The following is a 22252-nucleotide window of genomic DNA, read 5'->3' on the forward strand; positions in this document are numbered from 1 at the left end:
GTGGCGGAGTGAGACTCTGTCTCAAAAAAAAAAAAAAAAAAAAAAAAAAAAGGTTAAGGCATCATATATTCTCTGTCACTTTTTGGATTTGTATTTCTGAGGTCTTGAAAAAACAGGTGTTGAGATTTATGCAGAAATGTCATTTGATGAATATTTACAAGAGCCTACAGGATGTTAGATGCGGTACTAGAAAGATAGAAATAAAATGTCTAGGAACTTAGAGTCTAGTTGTTAAACTCATAATTGAATCTGGAGCAGGAACGAATATGGTTTTGAATGAGGTGCTCGATGATCTCTCAAGAACAGAATGCTAATCATCTCATCCCTTGAACATGCCTCTTTCCGTGTGCCCCATCTCAGGAGGGTACCACCATGCACCTGACTGCCCAAGTCCTGTGATTCATCCCTGAACCTACCTCCCTACCCTCCCTTATAACCAGTTACTTACCAAATGCAGTTAGTTCCATCTCCTAAATACCCTTCAAACACACTAAGGCTGTCCTGATTAAACCCCTCCAATTTCTGATCAGAACTACAGCTTCCAATGTCCTTTCCAATCCATCTTCCACAGCTCTGCCACAGTGATTTTTCTAAAACACAAATCTGGCTATGTTGATCTCTTGCTTAAAACTCTTTCAGTCTCCCGATCCTCCCTCCCCTACAAATATCTCTCAGCATGGGGTATAAAGATCCTTCAAAATGTGGCCCTTGGTTCATCTTGTAATACTTGCCCAAACACCCCAGCCATACTGAACCCCTTGCAGGGGCCTCAGATCTCTCCAAGGCTAACTCTTATTGGCTATCCTTCAGTCTCATCTCTTCTACAGAGCTTCCCTGGTAGCTCCCGTCTCCTCCACTGAGTTGTCTCCTCTGTTTTCCCAGCACCTTGGCCACACTTTAATGATAGAATTTATATGGCTACAAACATCGTTAAATACCACATCGTAAATACCCATTTATGTGAGTGGTTGAAATGACAGTCACTGTGGTCCTCTGAGAGCCCAGGCCATCAAGTCTCATACCACTTACACTACCTGCAGTTTAGTGATCTGCATATACGACTGTTTACTTGTCTGCCTCCCTAATAGAGTAGCGGCTCTTGAATGGTGGCAAGAGCATCTTATTCACTCTCCATTCCCAGTACCTAGCTCTGGGATTAACACAGGTTTACAGAATGACTTTTGGGCTATCATCAGTGGTTTCCAAACTATAATCTATGGAACTCTTAGTTCTCTTATGCAGGTGTGTGGGAAAGGGGGTGGAGATCTAAATCTCCCATCCTCTGGCCAAATCAAAATAGCTTCATGTTCATCTATTTTATAGGTTGGGTTTTTGAGCAACATAAAGGGGTCAAGCGCTTTTAGAAATGTGTGAAAATCAACTACTGTACCAATGGGAAGATACAATCTGATTTGCAAATGTCTTTTAGAAATACTATTTTTTATGCAAATAAAAACCACAATGAAATGTCAACTCACATTTTGTTAGGATGGCTATTATAAAAAAGTCAAAAGGTAACTAGGGATGGTGAGGATGTGGAGAAAAGGGAACCCTTATACACTGTTCATGGGAATGTAAATTGGTACAGCCATTATGGAAAAATGGCACGCAGGAGGTTCCTCAAAAAACTAAAAATAGAACTACACTATGATTCAGCAATCCAACTTCTGGGTATATATCTAAAGGAAATAAATCACTATCCTGAAGAGACATCTGCACTGCCATGTTCACTGCAGCATTATTCACAATAATCAAGATATGAAGACAACCCAAGGATCAGTCAATAGATGAATAAAGAAAATGTGGTATGGATACACACACCAAAATGGAATCTTAGCCTTAAAAAAGGAAATCCTGTCATTTGCAACAGCATATGAACCTGAAGGTTCAGACAGATGAACGTGCTAAGTCAGTCAGACACAGAAATACAACAACTGCATGATCTCACTTAATATGTGGAATCTAAAAGAGTTGAACTCATAGTAGCAAAGTAGAAGAGTGGTTACCAGGGGCTTGGAGGGTGGGGGAAATGAGGAGGTGTTTGTCAAAGGGTACAAACTTACTTTTATAAGATAAATATAGCATGGTGATTTTAGTTAATAATCCTGTATTATATATTTAAAATTTGCCAAAGGAGTAGATTGTTAAGTGTTATCACCACACACACACAGATACATACACAGTAACTGTATGTGGGGTTGGATATATTAGCTTGATTGTGGCAATCCTTTCACAATGTATATGTTTATCAAAACATCACATTGTACACCTTAAATACATACACTATTTGTTCATTGTACCTCAATAAAGCTGGGGAAAAATATAACTTTCACATTCCACAAGGCACAACTGTATTCAAAACTTACGTGTATCTTTACTTTGTCTCTTATTTCTTTCTTCTTGTTCTTGATCAAAGAAAGCAGCATAAGAAGAGGGTGAGAGAGAGAAAATGTTGCCATATAGGGGCAGTCTCCTTCAATCAGGAACAGGTGGTTTATCCTAGAGTTTATTTGGAATGCATATGATACTCAAAACACAGTGTCCCTTGTAGGAGCACTGTAATAATGCCAGGGTTCTGGGCCAATAGAGAGGTAGCACTGTGGCAAGCCACAGCTCTAGGAAGAGGCCTTTGTGCCTAGTGTGGGGGAGAGATGCTGGCTTTCTCCATTAGGTTTGAGAAGGACTAAAGTGGATTTGCTTAAGATGGAAACAGACTTTCTTGACAAAACCCCCTGAATTCAACAGCTCATCATTACAAAATCCCACTTATAAAAGTGTATGTCTTCTGCAAGTTCTTATGACTCTAACCATAAAACTTAATGAAGACATAAGAGAGCCTCTACTATTTACTTATCTGCCTGGCTGGCATATGCACATCATTGTGGTGGTGCTAAAAAGAATCATTATGAATAGAGACAGTCATCTACCCTACCAAACACCTGGACTCACAAGAGGCCTCACATGGACTCTCCACTTGCACGTGGCTCCCCTGATGCTTTCTAGAAATGCTAGTGAAGATGACCAGTGGTGGAAGGAGGCACTGTTTGATGCCAGCCCAGCCTGGATGCTCAGTGAAGAGGATGGAAGTTAACCACATGGCTAGACACTTCTACCTATGTGAGTCAGGCTGACTAAGGGGCAGCTAACATTTCTGTTCTAGAAGAGGGTGACACTGAACAAAGTGGGATGAGAAAATGGAGGACTGGGAAAGGGAGGAGAAAAATGAGGGAAGAGCCTCCTTTATAACAATAATACTAAAAAAACCTCTAAAGGCCGGGTGTGGTGGCTCACACCTGTAATCTTAGCACTTTGGGAGGCTGAGGTGGGTGATCACTTGAGGTCAGGAGTTTGAGACCAGCCTGGCCAACATGGTGAAACACCATCTCTACTAAAAATACAAAAAAAATTAGCTGGGCGTGGTGGTGTACACCTGTAATCCAAGTTACTTGGGAGGCTGAGGTGGGAGGACTGCATGAACCCAGGAGGCGGAGGTTGCAGTGAGCCAAGATTGTGCCACTGCACACTCTAGCCTGGGCAAACAGAGCAAGACTCCATCTCAATCAATCAATCAATCAATCAATCAATATTTAATAGCTAGCTTCTAAGATTCTCCCTCAGTCTCATTTCTCCTACTACCCACCTCAATAGAACTGTCTTAGAAAAAAATACAGATCTCAACATGTCAGACCTTCCAATCATCTCCCTTGGCTACAGGGCAACACCTATGCTTTTTGGTACAGCATTTGAGATGCTCCCTGTATTTTTTTCTAGCTTCACTTGGGGCCAACTATTCGTCTTCAAAGCTGCCTCACACTTAGACACCGATGGTTGTGCCCCTCCCTCTGCTGGGACAATCTTCTCCCCACTTTCATTTTGTGAATATCAAAGTATTTCCAAAGCCCAGCTCAAATATCATCTCCTCTCTGATGCTTTGCTATCTTCCCACATCTTCCAACCTTGCACAGCACTGTTTACATGGCTTTATTATAGTTTTTAATATAATGAATCAAATCTATTTCATGAGTTTGTCTTCCACTAGATCATGAAGTCATCCAGCACAGGGATTTATCCCGGCACCTGGTAGAGATCACAACCCAAGCAGGAGCTCAATAAATGTCTCTTGAAGTAAATAAAAATACAAATTTTTCTAGCTGTGGTAGTCTTCTACAAAATTGAATGTCGTTTAAGAGTGTCTTCTCTTTTCTTCTGCTGAAGCCCATCCTATCCAGCCAAGCAACTAAACACAGGCCATCACAGAGAAACTCTCTGCTTTCTACTTTTCCCTTTGACATTGAAAATTTAGAGACAATTCACAAAAAATAAAATTCACCCTTTTAAAGTAACAACCCAGTTCCAAAATATTTCTACCACCCTAAAAAAAAACCTTGTACCTATGATAGTCATTCTCAATTCCCTTCTCCCCTCCAGTCCCTGGCAATCACTAACTCATTGACTTCCTGTCTCTATGGACTTCCCTACTGTGGACATTTCATAGAATATGTGGCTTTTTGTGTCTGATTTATTTCATTTAGCATGTTTTCAAGGTACATTCATATTGTAGCATTTATCAGTACTTCATTCCTATTTATGGTCCAGTGTGAACTTCTGGATTCTTTTCTACATTTGGGCTATGTATTCATAGCATACGTATTCATATACATACGAATAATGCTGCTATGAATGTTCATGTATAAGTTTTTATGCAGACATATGTTTTCCATTCTCTTGAATGAATATTTACCTAGAGGTGGAACTGCTCGGTCATATAATTGTTCTATGTTTAGCTTTTTGATGAATGGTCAAGCTGTATTCCACAGCAACCATGGAACCATTTTACATTCCCACTAGCAATTTATGTGGGTTCCAATTTCCCCACATTCTTGTCACTACTTGTCATTTTCTGTTTTTCTTTCTTTCTTTTTTTTTTTTTATTACAGCCATCCTAGTGGGCATGAAGTAGTGTCTCATTGTGGTTTTGATTTGCATTCCCTTAATTAATTGTTGAGCATATTTTCATGTGCTTATTGACCATTTGTTTATCTTCTTCAGATAAACGTCTATTTAAATCCTCTCCCCATTTTTAAATTGGGCTATTTGTCTTTTTATTTATCATTGAGTTGTAAGTGCTCTTTATATATTCTGAATAGCAGGCCTTTATCAGATATACGATTTGCAAATATTTTTTCCCATTCTGTGGGTTGTCTTTTCACTGTCTTGATAGTGTCCTCTGACACACACAAGTTTTTAATTTTGATAAGGCCCTCCTTTTGTTTTTGTTTGCTTATGCTCTTGGTGTCATAGCTAAGAAACCATTGCTAACCTAAGGTCATGGAGATTCACATCTATGTTTCCTTTTTAGAGTGTCATAGTTTTTACTCTTACAGTTAAATCTTTGATCCATTTTTTGAGTTAATTTTTGTGTATGATGCAAGGTAGGGGTCCAAATTTATTCTCTTACATATGGATATCCAGTAATCTCAGCACCATATGTTGAAAAGACTATTCTTTTGCTACAGAATGGTCTTGGCATCCTCATCAGAAAACGATTGACCATGCATATATATTTCTGGACTTTGAATTCTATTCCATATGTCTATCCTATACCACTACCATACTATCTTGATCAGTGTAATTTTGTAGTAAGTTTTGAAATCAGAAAGTATAAATCTTGCAACGTTGTTTTCTTTTTTTTTTTTTTTCAATGATTGTTTTGGCTATTCTGAGTCCCTTACATTTCCATGGGAATTTTAGGATTAGTTTTTATCCATTTCTGCAAAAAAGCCTACTGGGATTTTAATACGATTACACTGAATCTGTAGATCAATTTTGAGAGTATTTCCGTTGTAACAATATTAAGCCCCCACTTCATGAACATGAGATTCCTCTCCTCTCCTTTTTCCTTTTTTTTTCTTTTTGTGTTTTTTGAGAGGGTGTCTTGCTCTGTCACCCAGGCTGGAGTGCAGTTATCTTGGCTCACCGCAATCTCCGCCTCCTGGGTTCAAGTGATTCTCCTGCCTTAGCCCCCTGAGTAGCGGGGATTACAGGTGCCTGCCACACTGCCCGGCTAATTTTTGTATTTTTAGTAGAGACAGGGTTTTGCCAGGTTGGCCAGGTTGGTCTTGAACTCCTGACCTCACATGATCTGCCTGCCTCAGCCTCCCAAAGTGTTGGGATTACAGGCGTGAGCCACCGTGCCCGGCCTGTCTTCGGTCTTTGCACTCATGATAGTGACCTTAGCAAAACTAAAAAGTACCATATGAAATCAGGACTTTGGGAGGCCAAGGCCAGGCAGATCACTTGAGGTCAGGAGTTCGAAACCAGCCTGGCCAACATGGTGAAACCCCGTCTCTACTAATAATACAAAAAATTGGCCAGGTGTGGTGGCGTGTGTCTGTAGTCCCAGCTACTCGGGAGGTTAGGACAGGAGAATCACTTGAACCCAGAAGGTGGAGGTTGCAGTGAGTGGAGGTTGTGCCACAGAACTCCAGCCAGGGCAACAAGAGCAAAACTCCATCTCAAACACAAAACAAAACAAACAAACAAAAAAACTGAAGACAGATGGTCGGGTTGTTGGGACAAAAGGTAGCCATCGACAAGAATGAGGAGTACCCATAGAGAACAGGGGCAATCACAAGAGGGCACAGGAAAAGTACTATGCAGAGCAGTATAGCCACGTAAGGCGCGTTAGCCTGGGGGCAAAGGGCTCGATACACTTCAAGAGGCCCGAAAACATCAATGTCAACGCCAAACACTCTGGCAAAATGGTTGGCAAAATTCAGTGAAAGAATAAGGTAAACCCCACACAATTTTACAGCCCTGGAGGGCATCAATACATCAAAGTTTACATTCAGTACCATGTTCAGAACAAGGGAGTAAGTCACTGAGAAAAGGTTAAATGATATTCACCACACTCCGTCAACAGGCTGCCAAGAACAAATAGATTTTAGGAACATTTCTTTCTAAAAATGCAAATTTCTCATCGCTGTCAGAGCTTACAGTCATAAATTTCAGTTATCTAGACAATAGGGGCTGACTTATTCCCCAAAGATATCAGATGGCTAAGGCTTCAGGTACACATAGACACACATCACTTATAAAGAACCAAAGCACTTTACAACGCAGGTATTCAGGGACATAGGGAGGACCTGATTACATAAGGACCTTAAGGTAAAAAGTTCTATTGAGAAGCAACTCTGAGGCACCAGATGATGTCTTTAAGCTATCACTTACACCTCAGCTAGCCAGCGCCAATTCAGAAAAACACCACCCACCAAAATTTACTTGGACCACCCAGATTTCTGATTGGAGTTCAATTCTCCTGTTACCTTGGCTACCCTCCCAATTCCTGATCTGTGGTCTGAGTTTCAAGGTCATGATTCTTACTCCTGTTTAGTTTTTGGTGTCTTCTGTTTGGACATCTGGTAGCTAACCCTGGCTTTGTTCCATGATTCCACCTCCTGACTCCCAGATTGGCTCTAACATTCATCTTTGGCCACTCCAGGACTGGCTCTTGCCCACCTTAGTGGTGTTTTACTACATCTTCACTCTTTGCCAGGCCGTAACAGGAGGTCAAGCTGAATCCACACAATAATATGTCACACTGGGCTTTCTGACAGCTATTTTGTATGTGACACCAAATATACCCATCTTGTCTGAATTAGGCTCCCTCAGGGGAAGTAATTTTTTATCTGACTTTTCTCTAACAGGAAATAGTACATACTAGCATCAGATACCCATTTCACAATGGGGTAAATCTACTCCCAAGCAGTAAAACGGCTCAAATCCCAACTGGGCATATTCATTCACAAATAAAAGGCCTAAAAGTCAGATGCAAATGAAGCTAGCTAGCTAAGCGCCCTGTGGGAACTAAAGGGGAAGACTTAGCCCTGGCAAGCAGTTAGAGAAGTTTGAGAAGTGGTTCTCAAACTTTAATGTGCAGAGAGTTACCTGGGAAACTAGTAGATTCTAGGCACGACCCCTAGAAAGTCTAATTCAGTGATCTGGGGACAGGAATTTGCATATAACAAAAAATTCTGATGCGATCAGTCCTTGGGCCACCCTATGAGGAACACTGCATCACAGCAATGAGAATTTTGACAGACACAGGACAAGCGCAGTAAGTACAGAATCCCACCAATTCTTCCTCTCCGAGATGCTATGATTCATCTTGTCTAAGGCAGGTCATCTGGCCAATCCTTTCCTAATACTTTTATTGCAGAATATCAGCTCAGTTCCAAGATCAGCCTGGTTTTAGTAAAGGCAATGTTCATTTCCCAAGTTTCCACAAGGAAAATGGTTTTAGAGTACATAGGAATAGATGTCTAAGTTACATTTTTCTCTTGACTAAGAAAGAAATGCTATGAAGAAAAATATACCATTTAAGTTACACATGATTGTTCTTCATCAATCTTCATCCCTTAAATAGAACATCTCCCTATGGTAATTTCAAAAGTCTCATGATTTTGCCCAAATTAAACAAGATATTTTAAATTGAATAGCAATAACTGCTACTTTAAATAAGGAATGAAAATATCTATTTGATGCAGAAAACCTTCAAATGAGCTGTCCAGAAACACATATAGTATTGGCAAGGAATGCCTTTACCTGGATGTTCTGATGCCTAGGAGCCTGGCAGACCAACGGGAGAGCCCAGGAAATATAGGAGGCTGTGCACAAAACTGGGTAGGCAAGTTTCCCCAGGCACTTCCCCAAGCAAAACCGGAGGAGGACATCAGGAAAACCAGTTAAATTGGGAGGATTCTGATGGGGATAGTATGCTTTTGGAATATAAGATGACAGAGGATATTGATGAGCTATTAGATCCAGGAGGTCTGTCTGATATTTGAGATAATGGAGCCTCCATTTGTTTCACGACGATGCCTTCATTTTTACATCAACATGGTTTATGGCTTGTAGGGGATATATGGACTGACTGATGCAACCATTAAGGATGTTAGAGCCCCACTCTTACTATTATTGTGATATGTGTGTATGTTTGGTTTTTTCCTAGGAGGATCTTTATTTTTTCTCCCAAATCTCATAACTGGTTATGCAGATGTTTAATTGAGAGGAATAATTATGAATTACGATTTTTTTCTTTCAAACTTTCCTATCTGAATCATTTATTGCCTTTCCTCTCTAATTACAAGTGTTTTAAATATTATAAAATTCAAGTTTAAAAAAATAAACATTGCTAGTAGGCAAACCCAAGCCCAAAAAAGCTCACTTTTTAAAGAAAATGTTAATGTTTCTTGAAAGTCTTGTGTATTATAAGATTGATGATTTACAGAAAAGGAATTTAAAGTCAGAATAAGAAGTAGACAAAGTTGGTTGAGAGAGAAAGGTAGGCAGATTAGCCTCATGAAGGCAAAGGAACAGTGGAACTCAATGGAGCAGGATGATCAGAAGTAAGCTCAATTAAAATGTGAGAATACAGGTTTCCAGCTACTAGAATACACAACATGTTAGGGGTATATTCTGAGAAAAATGCCTAACTAGGAAATTAAAGCTGAACTGTTGACCTAGAGTTTTTGAGCCCTTTTATTGCTCTGATATGCTTTGGGTAAATAACTCAAGGAAGGCAAATTTCACCCAGCTTATGCTTGCTCTTCAACTCTGACCCTTGCCTACTGAATGACTTTAAATAACTGTTGCAGAAAAAAATGATACCATTTAAATTTCCAGCTCCATCCCCATCTGGCCAGGGAGAGGGTCAATTAATATTATTGTGTTTTGTCTTTAGGGCATCTGATACCCCTGAGGACCAGCCTGCGGGACAGTCTGTTTTTGCAGGGTTTCTTGGCCAGAATCAGAAGAGTGGGATTCAGGACAAGGCCAGTTCACGTAACACAGCTCAGAGCCATACAACACAACTTGCTCCAAGGATGTTGGGCATTGTGCTTCATTAGGAAACAAAATATAAGCTTTCCACACCATTAGGAATGACTTTAGGAGTGAAAGCACATAAGACGATGCCTCACCTCATCAACAATGCACTGCAGAAGCTGGAGAGGCTGCAATGGAAAAGAAGAGAGGAAAAAGTATTAGCCTCTATGCAATATCTTTACAGTGGAGTGGAAAGAAAAAATCATTAATGCAATAAAATATAGCAAGATTAATCAACAACAGCAAACTCTTATAAAAACATTGATGCTCAGGATGTTCTATTATTTCTAATGGTACCTAATCTAATACAGGCAGTTAAAGGTTTGCATTTTCTTCAAAATGCAATTTGCTAAGTTTAAAACAAGGCATTCAAGCATGCAAAGGAAGCAGCCATCAGGAAAAAGAAAAGTGAATTTTTTTCTGAACTCATAAAGCTTACCATTAAAGATCCCTGGTTTTTCTGAATCTGAAAAAAGGCAATATGTAATTAGCATGTCATAATCAAAATGACTCACTTGGACACATTATGATCACTGAGAGAAAATTATTGCATTGCTGGTGGCAATTTGTGGGCATGTGTTAACACAATTTACATAATGAAAATACACAAATGTTAATAGCTCACTTCTCATTTATAGGCGAAAGTCAGCAGAATGTTAATTTCACACAACACTTTTTAGTACCCTCCAGGTTGTATTAGAATAGGGAGAAAAACCATAATCCATTTCAAAAGGCTGTTTACGATTCAGATATAAATAATGTTTTATATTGCTAGATTGTGAACACTGGGCTTAATGTTGCAATCATTGCTAATGTTATGAAGCTCACTCTTTTTAAATTAAAAACCGATTTATTTAAAATTGAAATTAAATCATAGTCAGAAATTAGAATTTTGGATTCCTGCCAGTGTCTGCTCACAATTCCCTATTTTGTGAAGAAAACTTTAATTATGTGGTTGAAGTATTTGCCCCTAACTTAGGAGTGAGATAACGATTCCACCTTTTCCAAAGTTCCTTCTGCCTGTTTCCAGGGCAGCAATGCTCTCTGGGAAAATAAAATTCATGCAAGTTTTACACTGATTTTTAGGGAATAAAAGCAGAGTCCAGTAAGAGTGTGTTTCTGATCAACATTCTGAAGGCAGGTTGCTCACACATTTAACACTGATAAACTGAATTTCTTAGAAAGCTACTACAACGTGACACAAAAATTAATAAAACATCCACTTAGTCATTAAAGTAGTAAACACTTCAATGCCTCCCCATCCAGGAAAAAAAAAGCCTACAGTTATTATAAACTCAATGAAAATGAAACTCCAGGTACTACATTTTCTAACAGAGAACTTTTCAGGAACCAAATACTGATGGGTCAACTGTTTTCTGAGATAACTGAGCTCCAACCAGTTGGTAAAATACACGGAAACTAGTAATAATCCCTTATATGTTTTTATAGGTGTTTACAAAAATTCTTTCCCATATACTAACTCATTTGATCTGCACAACCACCCTGAGGTTGGCGGGGATGATCATCTTTATTCTATGGTGGGAAAACTGGGCCTACCAGAGGACAGGGTCCGGGCCTGAGGCCTCAGGGCCAGGGTGTGGTGGTACTGGGGCTCCTCCAGAGCTCGTTTCCTTCCAGCATCTGTATTACACCTGCCTATGGTCATAGAGTTATTTGAAAACAACTGGATTTATATACATTTATACTTGGTATGGTATTGTTGATAAATTATCCATTTTGACATGTTGGTTCCTCTCACCTAGACTGTGAGTTTCTCAAGAGCTGCAGCTACGTTTATGCATTTCTTTTGCATCCATGTGGCTGATCAGCACACCATTCCTCCTACTGCCTGAATGTTTTAAAGTGTTCTCCCATATATTTGTCAAATGAACATGGTGCCCACTCATTGCTCTTACTGGCTTTTCATCACTTCCTCCCCAATCACTACTTTGGGAAACCTCTATCCCAGGTTGACTGGCTTAGTCTATGTTGATAGTCCCTGCTTAATGTTGTCCTGAATTACTGCTTATTCTGGTTCCTCCAGTCCATGAGTACTTCCAGCCAAGATTCTGCAGGTAAAGATTTATACTACAAGGGAAGGCGGAGCTGTAACCACCACCCTGAAGCAGTTAAGAATTTCAGTAACAAGCTACACCACCTTTAAAAAAGTACTGAAAAGCCTGGACAACCTCTCCTATGACATGAGATACCTATGGAGTTTGCTTTTATATATTTTTTTCAAGCATACACTGATGCTCTCCTTACCCCTACATTCCTAGTAAGATATATCTACTTCAATAGCAGAGTTATTCGTAATGAACAAAGAATCAGAAATCCATTTCTGACATCAAAGAGAATGAGCTTCACAAATTTCCAAGACTCAGGGGGATGACAACATTCTCTGAGGAGAACATGCAGCAAACATTCTAAGTGAGAGGTTTTGAAATGAATTCGAAATGGATTATGAAACACTGTCCCCAGTAACATATGAGTTGTGTGAATCAGATTAACTGAGGGGAGGAAACTTCCTCATGAACTGAGGTCTTAAAGAAAGCCTCTAGTTTGCCCTATTTTGCAGGTTAAAAGCTTAGTCTAAGACAACTTAAAATTGTACTATTTATGCTTGCTCTTTACTAAAAGAAACAGAAAAACAGCAATATCAAAGTCTTTTTAAAAAATAATCTTATAACTATACTGTTTCGCCCAGGTTTTTAAAGAGAGATGTTATCAGGTTTTATTATACAGTTTTGATAGCAACATATTATATGAAATCATCTTCATAAATTTTGTATTAAGGTAGCAGCGCCAGTACCTGAAATTGATTCAAAAGGCTTAAGATACTCAATTACTTTTTAACAGTTACACAATGCAGTGACTTATATCTTCTATTTCACAAGAATTTGATGATGTAACATCATTGTAATTGATTCATTTTCTCAATTAAATAAAGCTACTGTGCTTTTCTTTATATGAATGCCACATAGACCATAGAGTTAGATGTATTATCTCCTTTTTCTGTCTCAGATATATTGCCGTAAAGGCTGTATTCTGTTCCTCTGTTAATTCCACCAGAAAATTTAATGCCACAGTCATATTTTTAAAATTCTGAACTGCCATGTACTTGGCTGTATTTATATTAGGCATATTTTTCACTGCTAAACTCTTTGTTGTTTACCTTTTTCAAGATCACATTACTGTATAGGCACAGCAACCATAAAACAGACCCGAACAGTCAACCTCCACTCATTGTCTCTGCTTTTGCACACAGTTCATGAAAAAGTGAAGCCCCTAGTTTTATAGCACATTAAAAGTGGAAGCAAAGGTCCTCAATATAAAATGTTGGCTTTGTGAATGCCTATCTTTATTCTGGGTCTGCCTTCGAAATGCTTAGCTGTGAGAGCAGAGTTCAGAGGAACACAATAATATTGTTAGGGCTGATGTACTGCCTGCACCTCACAACATATGAAATGCTGTTTATAACTAACTTGTCCAAGCCCTCATTCCTGCTTATACATTTTGCGTGTATTGAGTGTTTTCTATGTCTAACTAGTACTTTGGGACAATGAGAGAACAATAATTGTTCCAGTCACACACTTTGTTAATCAGTTTCTAGAACTAGTAGCATTTTGATAGACTAATTAAATGAACCTCTTCCCTTTTCTGGGCATAGATTTTTTTCTTTCATTAGCTGTTAGATTCAAGATTTAAAACCACACTAATAGGGGATAGTTATGTCTCATTCTGATGTAAGACAGACTCTTATGTGTTTAAATGGGGGAAGAATGACTTCATAAAAGGCAGCCACAAGTACCAGTTAGGTCTTGGTATTATTACAGTAACATTTATCATATATTTCCTTACAAGGACTATCTAGTTAGCAATTAGAAAACTCTTATAACATGACTTATGACTGTGAAAAATGATGCTAGAAAGGAAATTGCCAATGTAAAAGTTTGCTTGTGGGGCCTCAACTATTTAGCCAATGACTCTGGTGATAAAAAGCAATTTTGGAAGTCTCACTTTATGCTTCGCTCTCTGTAGAGGAGCTTTTTACATAAGTGGTAAAACAGACCTTGCTACCAGCCCCTTTTACATTATATTCAGAGGCACAATCAGAAAACTAAAATGAATCTACCTATGTAACTTAGAGAAGACACCAGCTATCTATAGCTTTCATTTTCTCCTTTACTCTCTGAAATTATGGTTTGCCCTGCAGCTCTTGTCTGTAAGATGTATGTATGACCTAGGTCAGATCTTCCAATATCAGTTGACAAATTTTCTCTTTACATATTTACTGCTTTTCAAGCTTGTATTATTTTCTCTTAAATAGAAAGAAGAAATATAAAATTAAATCATATGCTTGGAATTTTTAAAGAATAGCATTTTCATTTGTTGTGCTACTGGCATTACATTCTAGCTTTCTTTTTTCTCTTTTTTTTTTTGAGACGGAGTCTCACTCTGTTGCCCAGGCTAGAGTGCAGTGGCGCAAACTTGGCTCACTGCAAGCTCCGCCTCCCGGGTTCACACCATTCTCCTGCCTCAGCCTCCTGAGTAGCTGGGACTACAGGTGCCCACCACCAGCCCAGCTAATTTTTGTATTTTTAGTAGAGACGGGGTTTCACCGTGTTAGCCAGGATGGTCTCGAAATCCTGACCTCGTGATCCACTCGCCTCGGCCTCCCATAGTGCTGGGATTACAGGCGTGAGCCACTGTGACTGGCCTACATTCTAGCTTTCAGTGTTGAGTTCTTTATTCTTGTTTTTTAAACTTCAAATTTTAGGAGCTGTGGCTATTTTGCAAGGACTCTCTTTTCAAATCAGATGCATGAAGCTATAACCCTGGCTAAATATATAAACAGGGATTATGGAAAACTGAGACATTCATATTCTAAATGAAGAATTATGATCTAAAGTATTTATGAAGGGAAGGAACCCCAGAGATGATTTAGTTCAATCTACTCACTTTGCTTTAAGGAAGCTGAGGCTCAAAGGGGAGCAGCGCCGAAAGTCATAGATAGTGCCTGGCCTGACCCTGACAGTTGGGTTAGGAGGCTGTCCACTGTGAGAAAAATGCATGAACTTTGGAGTGAGAAAGACCCCTGGGATTCTACTCAGATGCCCATGGTCCCCAGAAGCCCCCTCCCTTCAGTGGGGCTTAGAGCTCTCGTCTACAAAGTGAAGGAATGAGCTAGAGAAGCCAGAGCTTCCTATTCAGGAGCCATGTTCATTTTTCCTACCCAAGGAAGAAATGGTACCAGCAATCAATCTAATTTTATCTGGCACTGTGTGGGTATTAAAACTTAGGGAAATACCACTTCCAATCCAGTACAACTTGCAAAAACAAAGTGTCCACATCTCAAAAAGCCTTCAATGAGAAAAACAAAACCACTGCTACAGGATAAGCTTTATATACATTGCCTAGTACCACTACCTTAAAAAGCTCCCAAACAAATTACTTTTAAATAAAGGAAGATAACAAAATTTACTATGGCTAACTACAAATGGGACTTTTGGCAAACTGATATGTGAAGATACTAAATGCATTAAGAGACAAAATAAATGGATAATATATACTACTTCCAATAATTTCAGGTGAACACATATAATTCACTTTGCAATCCTATCTCCCCTGTTCATCAGCCTTTGTCCTTGCTCAAGTTCTTAATATGTCTGTGGGTCTATTAGTATATTTTCACGGGACCTAAAAAAGTCACAAGAGGATTTAGCAGGCAGCTACTCAATAGGTTATAAGAAAGAAACAATGATTCTCACATTCTAAGATCTACTCACTGGCACCTTCTTTCTGGCCCAAATCTCAGACTCCAGCTGGGGTGCTGTATTCAGGAGTGACCAGTTTTGAAAAGCAAAAACTGCAGATCCCTGAATTTAGCAAGCAGCTAGGTAGGACAGAAAGGCTTTAAGATGCCTACAGGAGGGCACAGCTCTGATGGGACCAGACAGAAAATCATCACAGCCATAAATTAGTTTACTTGGCTCTCACTGCTTCCTGAGTATCAAGGACAATGCATTTTCACACAAAATACAACAGCTGGAGCATTGAGGTACAGCGAAACATTATTCATTCGCTGGGTCTGCCAGTCAGTGAGCAGGAAAAAAAAGGACCTGGCTGCCAGTTCATACTGTTTTATCCTTTGTGTATTTAAAATTGACATAGCGCATGTCCAACCCCACATAGGTGTATAAGAGCCATAGTAAATCTTCCTCTTGGTAATTGCACATTTTAATGTTTAAACTTGAGTTCTGCAAGGAAAGCAGGGGCTTAGAATTGTAATTTAAAATGATTGATGTGAATTATAAAATCTTTTTCCTAATGGTACGAGGTCTGGCCACAGAGTCCATTAAGTACCTAACTTTTGAAGAAGATTTTAGACATTTGCCATATCAAACTTTTGTCCTTTCTTTGTCCCAAAAGAAGGGTGGCCTTATTTCAGAATCCAGTTTAAGAATATTAATTGTGTGTGGAGACAGGGGAAAGGGGCAACTGGGGGAAGGAGGTGTTGCTTTTTCTGAGAAAGGTCCTTTAGACTACCCTACTCTTTATGGTGAAATAAATCTGCTACAGCAACATTTTAATGTTTCAAAATGTCTGAGACGGTTTTTCTGGAGCTTTCATTTCGTTTGCACCTCTGTTAGCTTAAATCCTCTACATGATGTTGGAAGTCACCTAGTATAATTCTTTGCCTAATGCAGAAATTCACTTTATAATATTCCAAACATATAAGTATTCTGTCTTTGCTACAAGACTTCCAATGATGAGATTCCAATGATTCTCTTTTGGGCAGATGAAACCGTCAACAAAGTTCTTTCTTGGCCAGGTGCGGTGGCTCACACCTGTAATCCCAGCACTTTGGGAGGCTGAGGCGGGAGGATCACAAGGTCAGATCAAGACCATCCTGGCTAACACGGTAAAACCCCGTCTCTACTAAAGATACAAAAAATTAGCCGGGCATGGTGGCAGGCACCTGTAGTCCCAGCTACTCATGAGGCCTGAGGCAGAAGAATGGCATGAACACGGGAGGCGCAGCTTGCAGTGAGCCGTGATTGCGCCACTGCACTCCAGCCTGGGCGACAGAGCGAGACTCCCTCTCAAGAAAAAAAAAAAAAAAGTTCTTTTTGGGCTGGGGGTGGTGACTCACGTCTGTAATCCCAGCACTTTGGGAAGCCGAGGCGGGCAGATCACCTGAGGTCAGGAGTTCAAGACAAGCCTGGCCAACATGGTGAAACCCCATCTCTACTAAAAATACAAAAATTAGCTGGGTGGCGTGGCAGGTGCGTGTAGTCCCAGCTACTCAGGGGGCTGAGGCAGGGGAACTCTGCTTGAACCCGGGAGGAGGTTGCAGTGAGCTGAGATGATGCCACTGCCCTCCAGCCTGGGTGACAGAGTGAGACTCTGTCTCAAACAAACAAAAAAAGGAGTTCTTTCTTATTCTGAATCCAAGAAGTATGTCTTTCTGGAAGATGTGCCCATGATCTGGAGCTATGGCATATAAGTTTAAAGACAGCTTTCCACATATTTGAAGATAGCGGTCATATCTCCACAATGTTGTCTTTCTTGAATAAACATCCCTGTTTTCTTCCTTATGATCAGTTGGTATCTTGGTTGCCCTCTATCCTTCTCCCCTTTACTACTAAGGATACTCCAACAACACTCCCCCACCCTCAAGAAGCCCGTGTGTTCCATGGGAAGATGACTTTGCCCCCAGTTCTAGGGTATGGTAGGTGGTTCAGGCCTAAATTAGCCAGCAACATCTAAATCCCCTGGGCACAGGGAGTTGAACTGGTCCAATCAAACTGCAGGCTAAGGCCTTTGGTTGCCTCTGAGGAAAAGAGACCTGCTGTTCCCCTCTCAGACAGGACGTAGGTTGCTCCAGGAACCCCAGTAACCATTCTTGGTCTGTGAAGGAAGAAGCCTACTAATGAGAGAACTGAATGTGACTTGCTGAGTCAAGTCCCAGCTAAAACCAACAAGCAAGACTAGGCTTTTCAGTCATGCAGTCCAGTAATTTCCCCTTGTGGTTAGGGCTCCTTTGAGTTGAGTTTTTCTGTTACCTGAACCTGAAAGTTGCCAGAAGAACCCAGGCATGATTTCCCATTCTCCACCACCACAATTACCTTCGTCTGAATTCGTTTCCGTATGTGTATGTTCCTCATAAAGTATGACACCCACACCTAAACACAGACCTCGGATTGACAGGCTTAGATCACCATGTTTTGGGCCCGATACACCAGACAGCAGAGACTCAAGGAGGTTAAAAGTGCATTCACTGTTTTTTTTGAGACGGAGTCTCACTTTGTCACCTAGGCTGGAGGGCAGTGGCGCGATCTCAGCTCACTGTAACCTCCACCTCCCGGGTTCAAGCAATTCTCCTACCTCAGCCTCCTGAGTACCTGAGATTACAGGCGCATGCCACCATATCTGGCTAATTTTTGTATTTTTAGTAGAGATGGGGTTTCGCCATGTTGGCTAGGTTGGTCTTGAACTCTTGGCCTCAAGCGATCCACCTGTCTCAGCCTCCCAAAGTGCTGGGATTATAGGTGTGAGCCACCATGCCAGGCCATGCATTCACATTTCTGATAGCCCTATCACACAGTTGGCTCAAATGAGAGAAAGCAGAGAAGTATATACATCTTACAGGTTTATATACTGAAAAAGATATCAGAGACTGAAAAGGAAACACTTTTTTTTTTTTTTTTGGAGACAAGGTCTCACTCTATTGCTCAAGATGGAATGCAGTGGTGCAATCATAGCTCACTGCAGCCTTGACCTCCCTGGACTAAAGTGATCCTCCCACCTCCGCCTCCTGAGTAGCTAGGACTACAGGTGTGTGCCCACCACTCCTGGCTATTTGTTTTGTGTGTATTTTTTTTAGAGACGGGGTTTTACCATGTTGCCCAGGCTGGTCTTGAACTCCTGACCTCAAGTGATTCACCCACCTCAGCCTCCCAAAGTGTTAGGATTACAGGTGTGAGCCACCGCAGCTGGCCCTATACTCTTCTATTTCTGATGTGTTTCATACTGACAGAGTATTTGAGAGTCAAAATGAGTGAATGATAAAAGCAATTACAGAATCTGGACAGTCTGAAGATGTTTCTATCTGTTATTTCTCCCTTTTTATTTGTTTGGCTGAGGAGAGGCCTGGCTAATGCTGAAGTAGAATTATAGACTCCTGGGGTCTGAAAAAAACCTTAAAGATTTTAAAATCTAACCTGGCTCCTCATCCCTATCTAATGTTAAATCCCTCCTTCATTGCACCCCTGCTGATGGGGCTTCTGTCTGAATTCATCTGGTAAAGGGAAGCTTACTGTCTTCTGACTGACCCTTCCATCCCTTGCCCCATTTCTACCCCTCTGACAGTACAAATCTACATTTTCTCTGACATGAGAACCTTCAAAGTCTGAAGACAAGTTGTCACATCTCCTCAGAAGGTGTTATGCTCAGGTATTCATGCTGGCAGGGTACAGTGGGAGGATGGGACATGGAAGAAAAGAAAGGGGCCAAAACAATTGATTTAGAGCCTCAGAATTTGTGTTCTTGGTTCCCTGTGATTGCAAAATTTGCTTTGCCAATATGTAAAAAGTAAACTTGGGCTACATAATTACTTTATCGATTTCATATCCTTATGCTATGCCAGGCACTGCAGTAGACTCCAGGACCCAAAAGATGGATAGAATACAATTGCTGGCCCACAGAAAGCAGTGACTTAGTAAAGGTTCCTGAAACCTAGTAGCAGAGTTAAGATTTAAACACAGGTCTTGCACTGTCCTCTAAAAATCACTCAGTATTTGGACAAAATACAACTCTCTGGAGTTTTGCTTTCTTCCCTCAGGGCTCTATAGATTTCTAAGACAGCTTCTCCACATCCTTCCAACCCCTAAAGCTCCCTACTACACGGTGATGTTTCTAGGCATTGTAAGAAAGGTTGCTGCATTGGTTTTGGTTCCACATATCATTGAATTTTTTTTTTACCATGATATATTTGGATGTGGCTGACTGAGATTTTGAGATCAGCTATAATTGCAGCATAACATTACATGGTTCATACAGGATGAGGAGGGAAAGAATCTTAAAATTGGCCAGGTGCAGTGGCTCACCCCTGTAATCCCAGTACTTTGGATGGCCAAGGTGGGTGGATCACCTGAGGTCAGGAGTTTGAGATCAGCCTGGCCAACATGGCGAAACCCCATCTCTACTAAAAATACAAAAATTAGCCAGGTGTGGTGGCACGTGCCTGTAATCCCAGCTACTAGGGAGGCTGAAGCAGGAGAATTGCTTGAACTTGGGAGGAGGAGGTTGCAGTGAGCCGAGACTGCGCCACTGCACTCCAGCCTGGGTGACAGAGTGAGACTCCACCGCAAAAAAAATAAAAAAAAATAATAAAAAAATATATACACACATATATATAGTCACACATAATCTTGTGAATTAACGTGTCTTACTGGCTTGACTGTAAATGAAATTCAAAATAGATTTAAACAAAATAAGTCATGGATCAAGAATGAACTGGATAAAGTTTGTTTGACTTTCTTTCTTTTATCTCTTTTTTGTTTGTTTGTTTTGAGATAGGGTCTCACTCTGTTGCCCAGGCTGGAATGCAGTGGCACGATCATAGCTTATTATAGCCTGGACCTCCTGGGCACAAGTGATCCTCCCTCCTCAGCCTCCTGAGTAGCTGGGACTATAGGCATGTGCCACCACACCTAGCTGATTTTTAAATTTTTTGTAGAGACATAGTCTCCCTGTGTTGCCCAAGCTGGTCTTAAACTCCTGGGCTCAAGCGATTCTCCTGCCTTGGGTTCCCAAAGTGCTAGGATTACAGGTGTAAGCCAGCACACCTGGCTCCAATGTTTGATATTTGATTCAGAGTTTTACTTCATAACTCCCATATTTTGACATAGGTACAATCAGATTTCAGTAAACTCCAAGGAAGTAATCGGGGGCAGATGGTGATGAGCAAGAGGGCTGAAGGTATGGACAGGAGGAGTAAGCTGCTCATCCAAGGTGAAAGCAGACCACAGAAGTATCCTGTTCAGCATTTTTCAGACTCTATTTACCAAATAACTTTGTTCAAATATTACTTAGATGCATTTAAAAATTACCAGACAGAAGCAGAGCTGCTCGTGTGGTTGTGTGTATGTGTGTGTGTGTGGACCCCATCCCCTCTATGCATTGTCTACCCACAATTCTGCAAATCACTAACCTAGGGCATTTCCATTATTTTCCAGGTGAGGAGGCTGAAGTCCAAAAAGAAAGAAGGTCAAGCAACTAATAATAAAAGCGAAGACCAGAACTCAGGTTAGCTCTGTCCGTGTATTTGGGTGGAAATCATATACTGTTAGTGACTTAATTTGTCACTTGTTTGGTGTGTCATTTGCTGCCTCCTATGCCCTCTACCCTGAATCACTGAGTGTTTCCAGCTGCCTGGCTACCAAGAAGGCATAGGGCTATCCAAAGAGCACGGCCTGGAACTTTCTTTCGTTTAAAGGATTTTACCAACTAGACCTAGAGTCCAGGTCTCCTCATACCTTATGCCCAGAAGAGTGCTTTCTGCAACTTGTTTCTGAACAGAAAATAAAACAACACAAGCTTCATTACCCCTTCGGTCTCTCCTCCTCTGAACCTGTAGGCCAATAGCTTCTTCTCTCATAAGACTACTCCAGGCTGAGTATGGTGGCTCACCCCTGTAATCCCAGTAATTTGGGAGGCTGAGGCAGGCAGGTCACCTGAGGTCAGGAGTTCGAGACCAGCCTGGCCAACATGGCGAAATCTCATCTCTATTAAAAATACAAAAATTAGCCGGGTATGGTGGTGCAATCCTATAATCCCAGCTACTTGGAAGGCTGAGGCAGGAGAATCACTTGAACCTGGGAGGCAGAGGTTGCAGTGAGCTGAGATCATGCTATTCCACTCCAGCCTGGGTGACAGAGTGAGACTCAGTCTCAAAAAAAAAAAAAAAAAAAAAAGACTATTCTATTCCCCAAGCTGTTCTTTCCTTTTCCGAGTGGTGGTTACCATCTGCAGACCTTGATGTGTGCATCCTAACAGTCCACACTTGGTTCCAATTGGCTGCCTTGGTTACCCAAAATTCCTTGGAGATGACACCTTGGTTCTGTGCATAAACAGACAACTGCCTCCTTTCCTGGCTCCTAGTGGTCTCTGGGACCCTCTTTCCACCTGGTGTGTCCTGGCAATCTCCAGTCCTAAATCGAATCAGCTCTTTGCTCCTTTTAGGCAACTCATTGATTTTTCAATAAACTTAGCTGTCTGTTTTATTGGCACTGAAGAGGGTTGGGTTCTTAGCATCATTAACATTTTAGTTGAGGAAGAATTCCCAAGCCTCCCAGGCATT

General features: G+C 40.7%; 1 protein-coding gene across 9 annotated transcripts in view; it reads right to left on the reverse strand.

The window, feature by feature from the left end:
• The window catches only part of LOC105488046 (mitogen-activated protein kinase kinase 5), a 262603-nt gene that overhangs the window by 49491 nt on the left and 190860 nt on the right, over positions 1-22252 (reverse strand). For all 9 annotated transcript variants that reach the window (XM_011751800.3, XM_011751772.3, XM_011751745.3 and 6 more), the window contains 2 exons: positions 10325-10351; positions 9981-10013 (listed from right to left, as the gene is read on the reverse strand). In XM_011751800.3, coding sequence (XP_011750102.1) covers positions 9981-10013; positions 10325-10351 — 60 coding nt within the window. The remainder of the gene's footprint in view (positions 1-9980; positions 10014-10324; positions 10352-22252) is intronic.

This window comes from Macaca nemestrina, chromosome 7 (assembly GCF_043159975.1).
Source record: "Macaca nemestrina isolate mMacNem1 chromosome 7, mMacNem.hap1, whole genome shotgun sequence".
Lineage (NCBI taxonomy): Eukaryota > Metazoa > Chordata > Mammalia > Primates > Cercopithecidae > Macaca > Macaca nemestrina.